General features: G+C 45.1%; 1 protein-coding gene across 7 annotated transcripts in view; it reads right to left on the reverse strand.

Annotated features, from left to right (window-relative positions):
- Camta (Calmodulin-binding transcription activator) overlaps nt 1–19340 on the reverse strand; it is a 79306-nt gene that overhangs the window by 33968 nt on the left and 25998 nt on the right. For 5 of the 7 annotated variants that reach the window (XM_043414695.1, XM_043414694.1, XM_043414692.1 and 2 more), the window contains exon 4: nt 239–330. In XM_043414695.1, coding sequence (XP_043270630.1) covers nt 239–330 — 92 coding nt within the window. Of the gene's footprint in view, nt 1–238; nt 331–6034; nt 9006–19340 lie in introns of those variants that run through there. The other 2 variants (XM_043414696.1, XM_043414697.1) reach the window with 1 other exon arrangement.

A 19340-nucleotide genomic window follows, 5' to 3' on the forward strand; every position in this document is an offset into this window, starting at 1 on the left:
CGTACACGCAACTCTCGAAAACCTCTCAAGCCCAAACCGTCGAGTTCTCCCGTCGATGTTTTCTCCGCCCTTTTTTATCTTCATTTTTTACAACTCCGCTGTCGTTCATTTCTTTATTCGGGACATGTGTACTTGTATAAATACATAAAAGAGAATGAGAGCTCGCTCACGAGCTTTTGCTGCCGATAAAACATACCCAGCTGCAAGGAGTGTGAAAAATAAAACGAGAAAAACTCACCTCGTTCGTGTTCCATCGATGCCGCTGCGTCGGAAAGTGCTCGGCTCTCGGTAACGTCTCCAAATTCTCCGGCAATTTTATCGGGTCACCATCTGTACAATCATCAATAAGAAATTCACGAATCAATATATTTATATTACTTTTTCGGGGCTCTCGCACCCGAGATTTATGCGATTCGATTTTTATTTCGAACGCTTCGAGCTTCCGAGTTTTAAGTACACCGAAAAGTGACGTTTTGCCTTCAAGATTTTGCAACGATAAAAATATTTTAAGTAATTTTCTCTTGCGGGGAGTCACCCTCGGTGGTAGCCGAATTCTTTGGGCTTTTTTCACGATTTTTTTTGCGGCGAGGAAAAGAAACACATTTCTGAAAATTGATATCAGGTGTTTCAAAGCGTGAAAATCCTTCGATTTTTAATATTTCTGTACGATTTTAGTTCAGACGATAGCCGCGCTGCTTTACAAGTCAAACGCTCTTTGTTTTTTTATCTCAGATCAACCAATCCCCCGAAATCGTGGAGAAATTCTATCATAGAGTTAAAATACTAATAAATAAATCAAATTTCAAAATTCTATGTTTTTTTCCTTGCCGCAAAAAAATGGCGAAAAACCCCCGAAAAATCCGGCTGCCACGCGGCGTCCTTAACAGAAAAAAAAAAACAGATAAAAAATGAGCAAAGTATTGGAGTTTTTATCGAGTCAAAATACTTCGCAAGAGCCATGAAATAAAGTCAACAAAACAAACGTCTGGCCATTATTGTATTGGCCATTGAACAATCTTTGACATTCGACGAGCGGCGGTGCACAGGTAAACGGATATGTGCGGACAGAAATAAATTGGCTATAAACGCCGCCGGAGAGAAATAAGCTGGAAAAAGTGGAAAAAACACTCGATCAGCACTGGTTTAGTGGTTCTCGAATCATAAGCGAAACCGATGGACTTCGCGTTTTATTAAATATTCACGAGTATAGCTCAAGCTATGGGCTAATAAGAACCGATAAAAAACAATGAATAATAAAAATCCACGATATTCGAGGCTAATGGAGAAAAACGAATGATAAAACTGACGAAAAAATAAGCTTCAATCTTGTCATAAAACAATTTCATAATTCGCATTAATCGTTTTATCCTGTCGCAATGATATTAATTATTTTTACTCTCGTTATAACCGCTCTCATAAATTATTATAGAATCTTTGGAAGAAATACGAAATTCGATAAAGCGTTTCACACCAACAACAGTGCGATCCTATGCTGACAAAAATTCTCTCACGTACTTCGGATTCCAAGTCCAAAGTTCGTGACAAATGTCTCCAAACTTTCATTCAAGAATGACGATTTTCGTCTCGGTTATATTCGCATGATGCATACGTATTATATTACCCAAGGGATCAAACACGCCCGACCCATATTATCGTAGTACTCGTTTCAATCATGAAACTCCAGCTCCTTATACGTGATACAGACTTTTATGAATGAGCGCCCGATGCGATACGTTTTCCCTCCGGGGGAGTAATTCTTTTTGAACGGATACAGTCAAAATCGCAGAAAGGAACAATCGTACGAGAGAAAATTAACAATAATTTTAAAACAAATAAATGATTTTGTTGTGAGAGGTTTTTTTGGTTATGAGAGAACTCAAAGCCTGAAACAATTACCGAAGGTGATGAAGGGGGAAGGCGATTTGGAGATGAGAAAAAAAAACATGACGCAGAGGAAAAATATTGAAAACTGTTCGAGATATCGAGAAGCACCGCGACACACGGTCACATTTATCGGTATCACGTACGCAGTCACGAAATGGAATTGTTTAATGAGTTTTTTCTTCTTTGTATTATTGCAAGCAGCTCGAGGAAAGATGAACGATTTTGAAAAATCGAAGATTTTCCGAAAACCGGAACGCGAGTAACGATTTTAGAATCGCTCACAAAAAAGTGGCACTCGAAGCAATTGAACTTCGTTTTTTTATTAAAAGGAAACGTGCTCTATTTTTGAAAACGTTCAAAGTTTTTTGGTGCACTGCAGGAAAAATGTATTTTTTTTGTTTTTTTGTAAAAAACAAAGTGAAACATGAATAGTTTACAGTTGGGTTGTATTTGTATTTGAAACAACGAAACAAGAGAGAGAAACATCGAAATACCTGCGCCCCTGCCTAATAGTAAGCTCGAAAATAGTTGGAGTGAAACTTTACGTGCAAGTGCGCGGTTTTGTAGCCCCCTTCTCTTCTCTCGGCCTGGTGCTCGGAAGGCTTTACGAAGCGAAGGTTTGTGTTCTGTTTAGTGGGTGGATGAATTATCGGGAAGCTGATTCTCGCCACACGGCAGTGCGTCGTTAAGTCGCGCAAACAATTGGCCTATGTGCTTAAGCTGTAAGGGGGTTGTTCTCCCTCTTGGGCCATGCTAAGAACGCGCCCTGACCTCGTTCTTTGGGAAAACGTATTACCCCAGTGGGCTCGGATGTGTTGGTGGTTTCTAACCTCCCTTCCTACTTCTTTACCTCCGTTGCATAGCTCTCCTCGTGGAATATACATTACGAGGATGTACCCGGACAATCCTCCCCAAAAGCTACTTGATTATTGATCATTTTCTCTGCCAACTCACAAAACGCGAACTGCCTTCGAATCTCTTCATCTCCGATGCAATTATATTTCCATTTCGTTTTAAAATTTATCGTTCATTAAATCACTTTGACGATTCATCTAAATTTTAATCAGGAATAATCTTCAATTGCTTTCATTTCGTTTGGCGTTTACTCGATAATGAAAAAGAGACAAAAAAATTTCGCTCGTTCGGCAACTTGGACTCAGGCCCTGAATCATTTTCCCTTAATTTTTGAAAAAGGGATCGAGACCATTTAATTTTTTGTATAACTGAGACGAATTTCATCTCTTGGATCGGCAAAAACGTAAAATTATAGTGAAATTATCATTTTCGTAATTTTTCGGCACACTTTTTATACGAAAGATATTTTTTGGCGTCCCAAGCTCACAAGATTCCTGCTGAAGCTTCCGTTTGTTTCCGTGGTAACGTATCCAGAGCCCTGGAAGATGGTGGTTGTGACTTTATTTTTTGGACTTTTTATCTATAATGGATTATTCGAATTGAGAAAAATTGAAATCGATTTATGGAACCCTCGAAAATGGCTCGACGGAAACAGTCAACGGAGGATAAAAAATCACCTGAATTTTAGTCTCCCCTCACGAGGCAATCTCGATTTTCACAATGATTCGGAATAATGCGGATTTTATAAGCTGGTAAACTAAAATTTGTCGAAGCAATTGAGTTCCTGCGATTGACCTTATCAAAGGAGGAGAAGCAGACCTCGATCGTCGTTCGTGACAGAATTACGAGTTTGAAACTATTTTCTGGATACGATCTGTTGAAAGTCAACGATTAAATGACGCGGCGAGGATAATCGACATTACAATTTTATTGCCTTCTCGTTCTCTCTCTCTCTCCCGTTGCCCTCTCGCTCGCTCGGTTGCGAGCAAGCTGTCGTTCGATCTTGGCGAGAAAATTCGATTTTTACTGCACCGGTACAAAGAGAGTCGCGTACGGGGGGCCGCGGAAAGAGAAGAGAAAAAAATGTTCGCTCGATTAAACGGAGCGGAATGGTCGAATGACGGCATCAAAAAAGTTACCAACGATTCGCGAACTTTCCAGACAAGATACAAGTATACAAACACACCGCACGAAAGCAGCGTAAACGTGTAGGAAAACTAACGAGCAAACTCGCTGACTGACGTTGATTCGACGAATGAAATACAATTAACGATACACGATTTCTCGAGCTTCTTCTTATATTGATATCTTTCGGTGAGGCTTTTGAATGCGAGCTCTCTCGGATATTCCTAAAAACAGTTGAATATTTTTCCTCCCCCTTTACTGCACTCTTCGACTTTATCTACTTTCCACTGTCTTTCGTAATGTGGCACGACTCATAACTCGTAACACGAAATCCAATGATACAAGTACGTGCATACATATATACTGAGAAAATTAGAACAGTGCCTGCCACATCAATTGTAAATTGATACGAGGTTTCAACGTTTTGCACGTGAAAAGTTTAATTGCTCCGTACGTGGTCGAAAGTCGACGATAGTGAACGCGCCCGCTCTCACTCTCAGTGTCACTATACATATATACATTTTCACATAAAAGTGTAGTTATAATACACCGAGCGAGAGGAGGCAAGTACAATGAAACGGTTGTGCGATACGATGGCATGGTTCGCGCAATGGTCGTGCATCGTTTCTCCAAACGAATCGTAACTACGATCACGAGATCTCCGAATAACTTGCAAATTATATTACAACCCTGAAAGTTCCACCAAGGGGCCACGAATCGGGAGGGTAATAATGATTTTTTTTCCTCTTATCCACCTCAACCATCGCTCATAACTTAATCACGTCAGTTTTATTTTCTGCAGCTCGCAGAGCGGTACAAAAGCGAAAGAGAAGGACGGCGAGGCAAGATTTATAAATTTGTAGGGATTCGTAAATCATATTTTTATTGCGAAGAACGAGAATCTTTGTAACGACGTTATTTCGGCTTCGGTCGGGATTGACAATTTTTTTCATTTCGCTTCCAAATGATGCTTAAAATATTTATTTTCTTCCAGTTTCTCGAGATTTCTCATCAGGCGTGGTTTTCTTTTGGTTGGAAAAATGTATTTTTGGTCTGATTTTCTTTCAGAGATTTCAGCCCCGATTATCAGGCTCGTAGCTAATTTGACGATTTAATGATTGAACAATTCACGTTATAATCGTTAATTATCGATCGGTTCGAACATTTCTTGATGCGGAATTCGCGACTGAGTGCGCTCATCGAATGATATACTTCGCGTGGTAGAGATGAACGAATTTTGAATTTTTAACAATTTTTCATTAATTTCCCTGATGAAATATTCTTCAATATACACGTAACTCATTTTCCATTCGTCGCATTTCAACGGTATGGAAGTTTCAGTCATGTCGAGCAATCAGGCAAAATTTAATGGCGCTTTGATCCAATTTTTATAGTGAATTAACCTTCGTAAATCACTCGGATTTCGGTTTAGAAGCTAACACGTTTCTATTCCATTGAAGCTTTTCGCGACAGCAGGAAAACGAAAAATGTACGGGGAGCAATTTTTCTCGCAGCGCGGAGACCGAATTTCGCATTCCCAAGTTATCTCGAAATCAAATCGAAAAAAGTTTTCGTTACATTTCCGATTGCTCCGATGGGAAAGAAAATCATCGAGGCCAAAAGATCGCGTTACGTAAAAAAACACGTTTCAATATCACGTTCCATGGTCTTCTGGGACCAATGCGATAGGCGTCATTTCTTCAATCCGTTTTCAACAAAAAAGTAAGCCAGCAAGTGTTTTGTTATTTTTGGACCTTCATTTTTATTTCGCAAATTCCACGCTCATCTACCACCAGAGCTGTCTAATACCTTAATGAAATAGCTTGGATTTTTGGCTCCCTTACCCCGTCGAAAGCCTCTAAACATTCCTAAAAACTCTTCAGGCCAAAGTCACAACTCTGAGAGAATAAAATGGTCGAAAAACGAGGTTAAAGTATCGTGTAAAAAGCTGCGTGTAAGTTCTGAAAATGAATAGCCAAGATTCGTTGAAACGGCGTTAAAATAGCGCGAGCAAATGAAACGTTATACCGTTAATGACCAAGCATATTATTAAATTGGGACAATATATTTTTATTGTGTTGCCAATGTGGCAGTAATATAATGGTGAAAGCAGGCGAGTTAGAACTAGAAAGGATTACAAAATAGGAAATAACTCGTGGGGAGGACTCACTTGGAGCGAGCGGCGTCGGGTAGGTCGCGTGGTAAACGACACGCTGCGAATTCGCGTGATTGTAGCCCGCCATAGCGTTTTTTCGTCGTTGCTTCTCCACCGTGGCAACAATCGAGTGTTCTTTGCGTTTTTTACTAATGATTATTCCGTTATTGACGCGGTCGGTAAGAGAATTTATAGCACTCGTCGTGTTATTTGTTTCTTTATCGTTATTGAAATTCGAAGATTTATTGAGTTTGTCGCACAACTGTATTTTCGCGATTGAGAAAAGGACGATCGGACGAAAAACGGGTGCACGATGAGTGCACACACACACACACACACAGACGCGCGCGCGCGCGCGCGTGAACAATTACCTCGCGAGTATACGAATGTTTTCGTGTTCGTGTTTGTTATTAAGTACAGCGGTTAGAAGAATTATGAACGTTTTTAAATTATTTCGTGGACGAATTTGAGCACAACCGGACTCTTGGATATTCTCATTCGCAAGTCGTCCGATTTAATATTTCGTAATCCTTTTTTTAAATCGCCTCAATCTCTCTTAGTATAAATAAGGTAGGACAAAAGTGTTCTCTCCTTTAGTTTAATTTTTTAATCGAATTCTTTTTGTTCGTTCGTTTTTTGTCAACGACGAGGATCGAGACGAATATATCGAAACGATCAGGCACGATACGAGCGCGAGATAGAGAGCTTAACACGCGAGATTGCAAAGAATTTTTATTCTCTTTTAAAAACCTTTTCTTTTCTCTTCTTTACCGTCGCTCTATTTTATTTATTTTTTATATTATTCGAAGAGTGGAAAGGGGAGCGAAGAGTACGAGTCCGTACGGAATAACGACAGGAGTTTTTCGAGCTCGCACGCTCGCAGGAGAAAATATTTATCGAGGGACTCTCGTTCGTCTTTATTTTGGAATGCAGCGACAGCAAAGTTCCTTTCTGACTCGACTTTTATCTTTCTTTTTTTCCTCTCTCACTCGATCTGTTTATCAAGAGACTTCGATGCCAGATTCCCCGGAACGATTGAGCGACGAGACGAGTTAATTATTCTTCTTGTTTAATTCGATTATAGGACGAGAGCTCGTGCTGGGAATTCGTTTCGGTCGCGAAACGTCAGGACATTCCCTGGACGATCGTGCACAGCCAGGCGTTCGTACTTACAATATTTTTTTCTTCATTCTACATCGAACCTCAAATATCTTTACAGTCTTTCTTTCGACACTCTTTCGCGCACGTGTACCGTGTCTTTCCCTTAATGAAACTTCTCTCGTTTCTTCTATTTCTTTTTCAGCCTCGATTCAGTAATTCGAGAGTCCGATTTCGGTGGCTCTCCTTTATATCGATCACCAAATGAACACAATCATCATTCGAGAGTCCAAGTTTTATATGCGAGTGCTTGACTTAGCGTATGTATCGTGTGTATAGGTACACGTGGAGCTCGCACGCGTGCGTCAGGACGACATGTTCACAAACATATGTATATTGGCTTTCGTTGACTTTAGCACAAGTCCGAGGACAAGCGACCCTCTAAAACTGCACGAGGGTGTGATGGGGGATGGTTTTATCCAATTTGATGCTCCAGGAGCTTCGATGAGCCCGCGACGTTTCTTCTTTTTATTCAACAATATAAAAAATTACACCTGCTAAACTCGAGGCTCCGAACGATCTCGACACTTCGCACCTCGAGCACGTTTGCTTTTCCTCCCTTTTTTGTTTTTTTCCTTTCTATTATCGCTTCTATGCCCTTATCTCGTTTCTTTCTCTCTGTTCAGCTCACAGTTATTGCGTCTCGTGAATTTTCCCTAATTTTCACAGCTGTGTGTGCCACCCTTGTTTGTTTTTACATGAGTCTTTTTACAAGATTTATTATTTCATCCTTTTATTCGCTCTCTTTTGTGCGCTCCGGAACTTTTTACTTGCTTATATCCTAAGTTACAACACTGAACCCGTCCCACTCGTTGGGGACAAAATAATGTAAGGGTCACACGTACAGAGAGAAATGAAAATGTTTTGTTTTGTTTTTTTCTTCTTATTTTTATTTTTTCCTTCGTTTTTTATCGACTCGCGATGATTCTTCTGCTCCTCGTTCATTTAAAGTGCTTCTTCTGTTTTCCTTTCACCTCTTCGCGGGCTTGAGATTCTCTCGTTTTTGTTTATTTTCATTTTTATTTTATTATTTATTTTTTATTTTTTATTTTTTTTTATTGTAAGGACGACGATTTGTGGCTCCGTGTCTGTGTACGTAAATGTGCGTGCGTGTGTGTGTGTGTGTGTGTGTGTGTATGTATGTGTGTCTGCGCGAGTACGTTTTCGTATGTGTGCGTGTGCGCGCGCGCGCGCGCGCGTGTGCGTGTGCGTATAAATTTTTTTTTTCAAACGCGACAGTCGCGTATTTCTCGTGAAAAGAGAAAAATATGGGCTCTCTCCGTCTCTCTTCGCTTGTGGGAAAAAAGAAGTTGTGACGCGTGTTTTTATCTTCCCCTTCCTCGAGAGCCTTCTTCCGGGATCTTCTGACTACACACACGCACGCACACACGGACACGGAATTTGATTGCTCGAGAACGTTGGTTTGCTGAGATTTTGTAACGATCTTTTTCTCCTTCTTCTTCTTCGTCTACGGATCTCGTTGTCTCGCTGTTGGTTAAAATCACGTTCAATCGTTCGCCGATTAAATTCTTTCGTTGTTGCCCGTTTTCTTCCTCGTTTTTCTCTCTATCCTCTCACGATCCGTCTGCGATTCGTGTGCGTGCTTGTGTTGTTATTGTTGTCGTTGTTGCTGTTGTTGCTGTTGTCGTTGCTGGTTATGTCATGAGTCAGTGTTTCATGTACGTGTCAGTGTATATGTGTGTGTATGTGTGTATGTGTAGGTGTGTTCGTTTAGTGTTATTTACAAATTTTGTTTAATAAAATAGTTGAAATAAGTTTTGGCCCCGCGTGTCTGCTCCCGAGCGGCGGGAGCCGCAGAGTGAGCCAACCCGCGACTCCCGAACCCCGTTGCTGCACACGCTCACTCACACCGACACGAAACATCCGCACGAACACCCGCACACACAACCGCGCGCATACAAACTCGCAGGAATGTACACGAATGCACGGGCATCCCTCCCAGAGGGCTCCTTTGACACCCCCGCCCGAACGGCAAAGCCGAGCCGCGCAAGCATCCCCCCACCCGCGAACATCCTCAACCAGCCAACCCCCGTGTATAACTATTTTGCTCTCAGTATATTTATAGGCATACCGAGCGACTCCAGTCCCAGCCACAGCCCCAGCGCTCCGATCTGGCTGCACCTCGCTGGCGGCGAATTTCCTCTCCTTCCCCTCTCTCCTTTCCTGTCTTCTTCCCTCCCCTTGTTCCAGCCCCTTCAGCCCCGCGTCACCACTTTTCTTGCAAACCCCCTTTTTCAACTCTTTCTTCGCCAAATCTTGGTCCCCGCACATCACTGGTCCACAAGGACGTCTCGAGAACTGGCTCCAAATCATCTATCTACTCATTCGAGGCTTGTGCTTTGACCGTTTCTGCAAACGGCTTTACTTCGTGGTTACGATTAAATTCGACTTGGGCCGCCTCAATAACGAACTCTTCAACTCGACTTCAGCATCCCGGGACACCTGGACACTGATTTTGCGCACTTATTTATATTTCAGACACGCGCTGCAAATATGCGGCTTGTCGGTAGGACCAAAAAATCGACCGCATGTCCGAGGAAGAAACATAATTTGAAAAATATCTTTACTCTCCAGAGCTGAATCCACGATTCCCGGAATGGAGGAGGCGATTTTTCATTTCGTCTTCATAAAGTTTTCAGAGTAGGCTTTCTTGTCAAGCAGCTCGAAAAAGATTGTTTTAGGCAGGACTTCGAGAGCCCTTTAAATTTCTCGTTACATTTAAAACCGAGAGTATTTTAGCATTTCGGTATCTCTACGAAAGTCGACGAATAAAAGAAACATGGAATTTTTCATCTCTTGGTTCTCCATTCTCAGTCAAAGCCCTTCGGAATTCGGTTCTTTACGAAATTACTAAACTAACCCTCGTACAAGCACTTTTGCCTAAGCTCCCTCCAGAATCATCGTCCTTTCTCAAATTCATTGTATCCCCCCCCCCCCCCCCCCCCCCCCGAGTGAACGATAAAAAAAATATTTTTGCTCCCAGAAGTGATGCTCGTATCTCCACGTAGCGTGTCCCACAATTTTCATATAAAAAATCATGTAAATGTAGTCACTTCCGTACGTGTGACAAACAGCCTCTTAGTCAGATGATACAAGTGGCGTTTCAAAGATGCGAGAAAGAGCGAGAGCGGGGGAGTAAAGAGGAGGGAACAAGGGAGCGAGAAAGGGGTGAGAGTGTGGTAAGAAAAAAGTGAGCACGACGGCGTCTCATATGTAGATGGAAGGGACGCGTGTACAAGGGTCGAATCAACAACACGAGACTGCATAATTTGCGACTTTGATATGATCAAAGATCGCCATGAGGCTTTTCAGGGTGGGCAGCGGGTTCTCGGAGCCTGAAAATTCTCTCTGTAGAGGCGCCATCCGAGGCGAGCCGAGTGTTTGTGTACACACGGGGGCGAGGTGTACACAGAGGAATGGACTAATGAGTAATTTATTATACGAAGCGTGTGGAGAGGTCAAGTGGACATACCGGCTGTGTAACCGAGTGGATGCGATTAGACTGATCGATTGATGGTCCAGCAGCTAGTGGCGGCGAGGGAGGGGGCGGCGGAGAGAGAACGAGTTTATGGTCTGAATAATCGTACAACCGCGGAACGATTGTTTTAACGGCATTCACTGATCCGTTTAGGAAAGGAGAATGGTAGAGAGGGAAGGGGACACTGCGATGTTATTCGGACGAGTTTACCCGGTGGCCATTCAACGGGGAATCACCGACCGGGGGTGAATTAGGTATGAGGACATATCTCACGTTGGAACCGCAAGCCCAGCCAGCTGCTGCGTCCACGTACGAACAAATACACATTGCATGGAAACGTAAAACGCAGTATTATATGTAGCCCCGGTGCACCGCACAGCATCGGCAAGAGGAAGCGCGGCGCGGGAGAGCGGGCAGAGGGAGAAAGAGACACACCGGGATTGGGTGACGTAGATTCTGTTGCGATCTTACAACGCAGCCAACGGTTCAACGCGAGAGTCGCTGCTCCAGTGCGGAGAGCAACATCCGTACAGCGCTACTCGCGGAAGCTTATTCCACCTCTGCGCTTTTCCAGAGCCTACCTAGACACCGTCGGCGAGCTAAGGGTTGAGGGGCGAGGGGGGAGAAGCACGAGAAGCTGAGGGGGCGAGGAATCCTCTCTCTCTCTCTCTCTCCCTGTTCCCCTGCCCCGATTCAACTTGTTTCTCGCACCTGGCCTCAACCATCAACTAATATACTCACGTATAAGCTTCGCACGTAAGTTCGGGAAAAAGGAACGGAAGAAAGAGGCGAGACCCCGTCATTTCTCCGCCTCGCCAGCCCGGCTCGCCGCGGACTCGTGTGTGTTTTCGCGGATCTCGCGCAACGACGGGATAAAGGCAAGAACTTCGGATACCGAGACTCAATTCCTCCTCGTACGTATACGCTTGCCTGTGCAAACAACGTCGTAGCGCTTCGAGAAAGCTCGCCTGGAGGAAAGACACGAGGAAAAAAGTGAAAAAAAAAAAAGAAAAAAAGAAACTCGCCAAGGCCCGGTGCAAGCCGCGCAGACGGCCCGAGTCCAATTTTAAGGGTGGGTGCTGCCACCTTCCAGCGACCCTGCAAAACCCTCGCTGCGATCCCTACCCACTGGTCGTGTGCGAGAGACGCCAACCCATTTCTGCCCTTGCACACGCTGCTTTCATCCTCAACCTCCTCTCTCCGACACTCGCCAACCAAACTTCCTCAACCCTTCCACAGCGATCCTCCCGAGCGGAGAGCCGAGACCTCCCACCCACTGGGCGCGCGAGAGAGCAAGAGGCAAAAAATGTACGGAGTAAAAATCACTTGGCCGGACGGTGAGAGAGCCCGAGCTTCCCCTCCCTCAAGCCCCTTCTTCCAACACTGGCAAAAGCCCTCTGAACCTGATTAATAGCCTAGATTCCTGCGTATAGAACGACCGCGCGCTGCAGCTACACTGTTACTCGTACATCGTGCCACTATACAGGGTGAGTGGATCCCAGACATTGACTGAGCCCATCATTTCATCCCCAAATTCATCCCCGACGAAAAAACTCCCCTGGTTTTCCCTCCCCTTCGCATCTTCCTCACTCGGATCCGAGATATTTTTGCCTCGCTCTTTCATTCTCAACTGCCAACTTTCAAGCAAAAATCAGAACTCGGAAGAAGGTTCAACCAGGTTCGTTATCCAGCGAACTCACTTGGCCACCCGATCGCATCGATTCTCAGCGTGCAAATGGACTCGCACACCCCAAATGGATCCCTCCCACCCGATCGATGACGCGCCGATACTTCCAAAAAAGTGAAAACTCCCGATTCGAAATCAACGATCATGGATGTTGGACTGCCACTCGAGCTCGCTCTCACCCTGTATAAATCAGAGCAACCTCGTGGCAGGTGTGTGTGGACGTAAACACATGTAAAAAGAATCGAGAGCGATGCGGGGAGGGCGCGTGTACATTGGCGAGCTTCTCTCGGGCTGACCACTGAAATATTATGCATCCGATACGTACAGATCGCCGTTGGCGGTCGCGGGGAGTAAAAAATAAAGAATATTCTGTGTAGCAGATTGCACGGTCTGAAGAGCTTTAAAATTGAGCCTGCTTCCATACCTACTGGTTTTCACTTATGAATGTTACAAATTTCCAGCGGCGCGGTGCCGTGCCTCGAGGCATATTTCACCCCCGATAATTAGGTGTATCTGGCGACCGGTGTTCGTTGGCTTCGCTCTTTCGTTTTCCTTTTCGTCTGGCTGCCTCGCTCTCCCTCTCTCTTTCTCGCATTTGTTCTGTCTAATGTCCCACTTACATTGTGTCCGATGCGAGGGGGCTTTTTCCACCGGGTTGTACGTCGTCAAAGAGAAAAGGGGAGGGGAAAGCGGCGGCGGTACGAAACAAAAGCTCTAAAGACACGACGTTATTTCGCCCCAGAAGAGTTTCCTGCTCCCCAGGAATCGCGTTCTCCGGGTATGTATGACGACGAGGAGGCTGATAATGAAGATTCGTCCCAACGGTTGGAACTGGGAACAGTGAGATTCGATGGGAGTGTGCGGCAAGTACGAGAAACGATTGTTCGAAAGAAGCTTCTCGTAGGGCCGGAAAGCATCATCGGAAGTTGTGATTGATCGGCTCACTTATCGCCCGAGGATTTAAACAGCGTCGGAATTTAAGTTCGTAAAAAGTTTTGCATCAACAAATTTTTATATTCACCATTCAAGAAAAAGGCGTTAAAGCGAGACATAAAAATGTTGGCAAGTGTAACATGCCGGCGATAAAATGCGACAACTTTTTCATCGGACGGGTGACGAGAGAGGAGGCGGGGAGAGAGGAAAAATCGAGGGCAAGGCAAAGTTTCTGCCTGGCCCTTTCCTTCGTCGGAATATCTCGTCGAAGGTGGAAAAGGGGGAGGCGAGAAGCGAGGATGAGTGGAAGAGGCGCTAACAGGTCGGTCTGTACATACGTTTGGGCTAGCTTGAGAGAGGAGGATCGCGTGAGGAGACCTTTCCCGTGGACTATTCCTCGGCTGTCGAGCGATGCGAATTTATCGGATCGGTAAAGTCGTTAGTGAAACGGAGCAAAGTTATCCGGAATGCTTGGATCGCCTTATTACACACGATATACAGAGGAGTTCCAAGGGCCCGTGTACACGAGCAAACACACACACGCGCGCGCGCGCGCGCGCACACACGGACACCTGGATTCGTATATAAATTAAGAAGACACGTGCATTTCCAAGTTAGGAGCGTCGAATCGTGGTCCGGAGATCAGAGAGCGACGTCACGCGTTTCTAGAATCGATCCGCAGTGTGCCCTTACCGTTGAGCGCGGTCGACCCTTCGCTCTTCGTACGAGATGGAGACGCAATCAACCCCGTATCTTCGTACAGGCAACGACCATTTTTATGAGGGACTTTTCGATCCGCGTAAATTCGAGATTTTCACGAGGCTGGATTTATCCGTGATAGGATTGTCCCGAGGGAGGATAATCATCGTCAGGGAAGAAAGGGCGCTTGTTTGAGGATTGGCATGCGCGCGACGAGATCCGGAGGACGCGATCGTTCAACGAGAAACGATATAACGAAGGGACGTACGCGAGAGCTCGAGCAATGACAGAAGCAACGAAGGGAAGAGCGAAGAAGGGAGAGCCGGAGAATAGTTTCGAGAAGGGGGTGGGAGGCGATCAATTACGTAACAGTGATAAAACTGGGTCACTTGTCAAAGTGCGGAGCAATCTCCCTGCGCGAGGTGTCCAACTTTTTTTTCGGTTCAACCTCGTAAATTACTGTACCAGGCTTGCAAGTGTGGATGGAAACGAAGAGAACGAATGTGCTCTTTCCTATGCGGTGTACAAGCATGGACGCAAAAATCTTGCGACTGCTTCGGAACAAAAGGACACAACGGAGCCACGTTTAACCCGTTGTATTTAAGCCTGGTCAGGTCTTTTTCTTCAAACGAAAATTCTCGATTTATAAACATCTCTACATATGTGTATATTTATATGCGAACGTGCGTGTTACAATAAAGTACTGTAAACTGCTTATATCGTCTGGGCTAGGAGGCTAGATAACTCTGGCTTATACGCCACCAGACAGCTACGTGTAGTCGTACCACCCCTGGATTGCTACTGCTAATGCTGCTGCTGTTTTAGCTTTAAATAGACCGTTGGCAGAGATTCTCGTGTCCAACTAGCTCTTTTACTCTCCTTCTCATCTTTCTCTGGCTCTCTTTCTTCCTCTTTTTCTATCTCCCTCCCTGCTGTACGCCCCTTTCTCGCTCGATCTTTTTATCACACTCGCATACACGACGTCAGTTCTCCACCACCCTTTCCATCAGCTTCTCTATCGTCGCTCAAACAATGTATGCCTGTGAGTGTTGCTTTCTCAGCCCCCTTGCTCCCTCGTGTCTGCACAATTTTCTCGTCTTCTCGAGTGAACGTATATCTCAAATGACATATATATTCGAGCGATATATATCTCACTTTGTCTTTTTACCGAAGCCTCACGTACAAAACTCTTACTGGCCAGCCAGTGTGTCTTTTCTTTATCTCCGTACTTCGAGGTTTCTTTCTCTCGCGTTTTCTCCACTCCGTGCGGCCCTCTTTTTCGTACAGCCGGTACTTTTGTTTTTTTACCTCCGCGTACTGCGTCCTCGAGGGGAAGAGAAAGAAAAAGAGAGCACAAGGAACCAGTGAGAAAAGTGGTGAGGTGGGGTTGACGGCGGCGTGTCCTTCGAGACTACGCTGGACTCGATGACAACGACTTTTCTACCGTCGACCTAGCCTGCTGCGCTCCCCTCGATATCGGCTTTTTCTCTTTGCTCTCCTTTTATTTATCTTTATTTATCTTTCTCTATCTCCCTGTCTCTCGATTCTTTCTATAAATACATCTCATAACGCGCCTCGTACCCGCGGCACGTTCCCGACCTGAAACAATCGATTCAATCTTTCTTTCTTTTCGCCTCAATCAGGAATGCGAAAGGTACGGGCCTGCCAGCAGCTCTCGATTTCACGTCCTCGTTATTATTGCTCACTAATTTCGTTCCTCCCCCGACGAGAAATAGCTGCCTCGTGACAGATAAATTAGTAAAAATTCACAATTATGAGATTGGAGGGAACAAATGAAAAATAAAACTCGCCGCAGTTCATAAATTAATACGAGCACAGATTTGAGCGTACTGGTCTCTGCTCTCGTTTGAATAATAAATGTATACCTCGTGAAAGAATCTTTTTAAGATTCTTTCACGAAGAATTTCCAGGAATGACGTTTCACCACGAGAGCCGAAAGTCTCAAGGAGCCTGCTTCTCAAACGACCTCTCCCCAGCATCGATTCTCGTTCAAAGATTTACTATTTATTTCGTCTTTCCTGCTTATTCCGTCTGCGAGTCTCTATTCCACGTTTATGCATCCTGCACTCGACGAATCTTCCTGATCCATCGCCTATATATTTATGTTCGTATATTTATATAGATAAACACGAATAGGAGGGACGATTTCGAAGCGATTTTGGGAATTAGGGTCGCCTTTGCGGAGCAGCATCGGGAGAACGTGCCAGGAGAGCGAGTAGGTCGAAGCGCGCTTTCGAGTGTGAGCGAGAGAGGGAGATAAGTCAGAGGGTTGTACGTCCTATTGGTATTGCGAGGAGAGGATGAGGAGAGCGAGAAAGAAGTGGACCCGAAGAAGAGATGGAAAGAGGGGAGGCAGGCAGAAAAACTGTGCTCCGAGTATATCGGTATACGGAGAGAATCCACGTAGGCGAAAGAAGAAGATAAAGAAGCAGGAAGCCGAGCAAGAAGAAAAAGGTGAGCCTGTTTGGGAGGCTCTCGGAGGTTCTGCCGTTTCAAGGGGTCGATACCCGGTCCAGTCAGTCGCAATCGGATAGGCCGACAGGGGTCGAAAAGAGAGGGTACGAAAATGCTGGGAAATAGGAGCGAGAAAGAAAGAACAAAGTTAAAAAAGAAAGAGAGAGAGAGCGAGCGATGAGAAGAGCCGAGAGAAGAGGATGCAAGAGAAAAAGGACTTGAGCTACGTACAGGATGTTGGTAGAACTACTACCATTGCCCAAAGTAAATACGTATATGTCCCTTGGCTTCTTCTCCATAAAAATATACATACATACAAGGAGCGAGGATACATCTATAGATGAGCCCGAACGACGTACAGCGAGAAAGAGAAAACGAAGAGCCGCGAGGGGTTGAAAGAGGAATAGAGGCGCAGGACCGCCGCTCTGGCGGATATTGCCGGAACTACGAATTACCCTCAAACTCCGGAGAGCAACGAAGCAACGAGCTACTCTGCCCCTTTCCTCCCCCGGAGTTCTAGGCACCGTCCCCTTGGCTATGCTCGACGTCGAGAGAAGCCACCGCTGCCACCACCAGCGCGCTGCTACGACCACCTCCACATTCTCATCCCCCACGGGAGGTTAAGGCCACATCGTACAGAGATTTGCGCGAATGGTATGGACATATCGCTCGAGTGAATCGGCCGATTCGCGAGGGCATAACACCGTCGGCTTTTCCACCCCCTCCCATCATCTATAGCTTCGCGATGTGTGTCTATGACGAAGACTCGAGTATCGCGCACGTACGTGTACGAAGGAACTTGCGCCAGGATCGTGCGAATTTGAACCACTGGCGCTACTGCGCTCCTTCCTCGTTCCCAGGATTCTTTTTCACGCGAGGAGCGATCGGTGCGGTAAATCCTCCGATGAAGCAAAACCGTTTTGCTCTGATTTTTCAAGTCGTCAATTTATAATACGAGCGATTCCACGCAGCTTGATAAACATCATGGAATTAATCAATCTTCCTGGACGTTTTAATCGCCCCCCCGTATACTCAAACGTGTCATTCGTTTTAATTGGCTGACATTCCAATCTACCGGAAGCCGCCGAAACTTTTACCCTCCCGCACAGATGATATACCGGGGACTTTTCGAAGCCCACAAATATCTCGAAATATCCGACACGCGTTTTTCCCACGACTCCACGAACGAGCTTAATCGCAATTCTCGTCATTCGGTCAAGCATCGATTCTGCTGAATCGCCACATCATTACGAATGGAATATCGGGCCTCGAATTCACACCGATTTCTCTCAAGTCCACACCAATTCAAATATGCATTATGTACACTTATCTACATCGCGAGAGAGCGCTCCGAAATTATCAGCCCGCAGAGATACGCCTATTTATGGAGAGAAAGAGAGACGGAGATAGAGAAATTACCGACGTCGCTCGACAATCGTGATTTGCCAGGTCGATTACGCGTTATGCGTGCGGCTCTACGAGGGTTATTGTAAGTATGCCATATATAGGGCGACAGATATATTGCTTATAATACGAAGCTTCGCATACGCTCTCGTGTGAATCTCCCTCTCTCTCTCCCTCTTCGCCAGGCAAATCCTCTCCTTGTGATTCTACATCCCATTATCCACCGAACAACCATTATACTTGTGCTACACGAGATCTCTCTTTACTCCGGCGACTATTTATGCCCAATTTTCGCGTACGAAGGAGCCTCTGTTCCATAATGTGGGAAACCCGATTTCGGGAATACGAGAATCCCGACATTAAAATCCCTTCGACGCTTCTTATTGGGTGGAGGAATAATTAACGGGTAATATAACACTATTTATTTCAGAGTTTTCAAGGAGCTGAATCCTTCGAAAATATTCGAGCAGTTTTATCTAAAATGGCATTACGTTTTGTCAGGATTTTCTTTTATTCTTCGGTTGAAATGATTTAATTCAATCTTTGAACTAGTCTCAATGAACAAACATGAGTTTTGTCGTTTGTGCCTGCGTGTCCGAAAGCTCGTTCGGATGTGAATTCGTACGCATTATGGTGACGGGCTGGACTAATAGTGATTATTCATTCGTCTGGCTGGAGAGCTTGAATGAACCGCGGCTCCGTCAATCTCTCGTTGACTGGAGGGACTACGAGGCCCACGACCTCTCGCGGCCATCCGTGTCATTCTTGCCGCCTGCTCCACATATCTATAGAAAATCTAGAGAACGCGAATGCACGGAATGGAGCTGCAACGTGTATTCGTCTGTCCATTCGTCGTTGATGCATGCTCGGGCTCGTTCGCCAGCGACGCTTGCTAATTGCGTGGCAAATAGACACGCATTAACGACAATCGATAACTCGTATGTTGCGGTCGGGTAAGAATCGCAAACAGCGAGAGAGAGAGAAAGAGGGGAGCAGCGAAACGTGCAGGAAAAGAGAGCGAGCAAGAGAGCCGAGAGAAATTTAGAGCGGGGAAGAATGCGAGAGGAAAAGAGAGGCAATGAGATTAAACCTATCGATTCAGAGTTAATGAGAGCGCTCGGTAGATCGCGTGAAAATTGATTACGAGAAGAGAGCGCCCGATTGCCCAGCTTAATATTATAGGTTTAAATAATTTAATCTTTATTTAAACTTGTGATAATTGAAATTTTATTTTAAAGAAGAAAGTAACATGGGGTCATACAATAGGTTGCGACGTTCTTGTTTCGGCATTTCGCCCTTCAACTGACTCCTCAAGCGCACGCACACGCACGCTATCCCCTCTCTGCAGCGAGCTCACGCCACCGACCGTGCTGCCGCTTTCTCGGAAACTTCGGCCTGTTAACCGTCGCATCGTTCGTAGAATATTGCAAAAATACAAATAAAAAAATGTATATGCCTACAGTCGG

Source organism: Venturia canescens, chromosome 3, assembly GCF_019457755.1.
Source record: "Venturia canescens isolate UGA chromosome 3, ASM1945775v1, whole genome shotgun sequence".
NCBI classification, from domain to species: Eukaryota; Metazoa; Arthropoda; class Insecta; order Hymenoptera; family Ichneumonidae; genus Venturia; species Venturia canescens.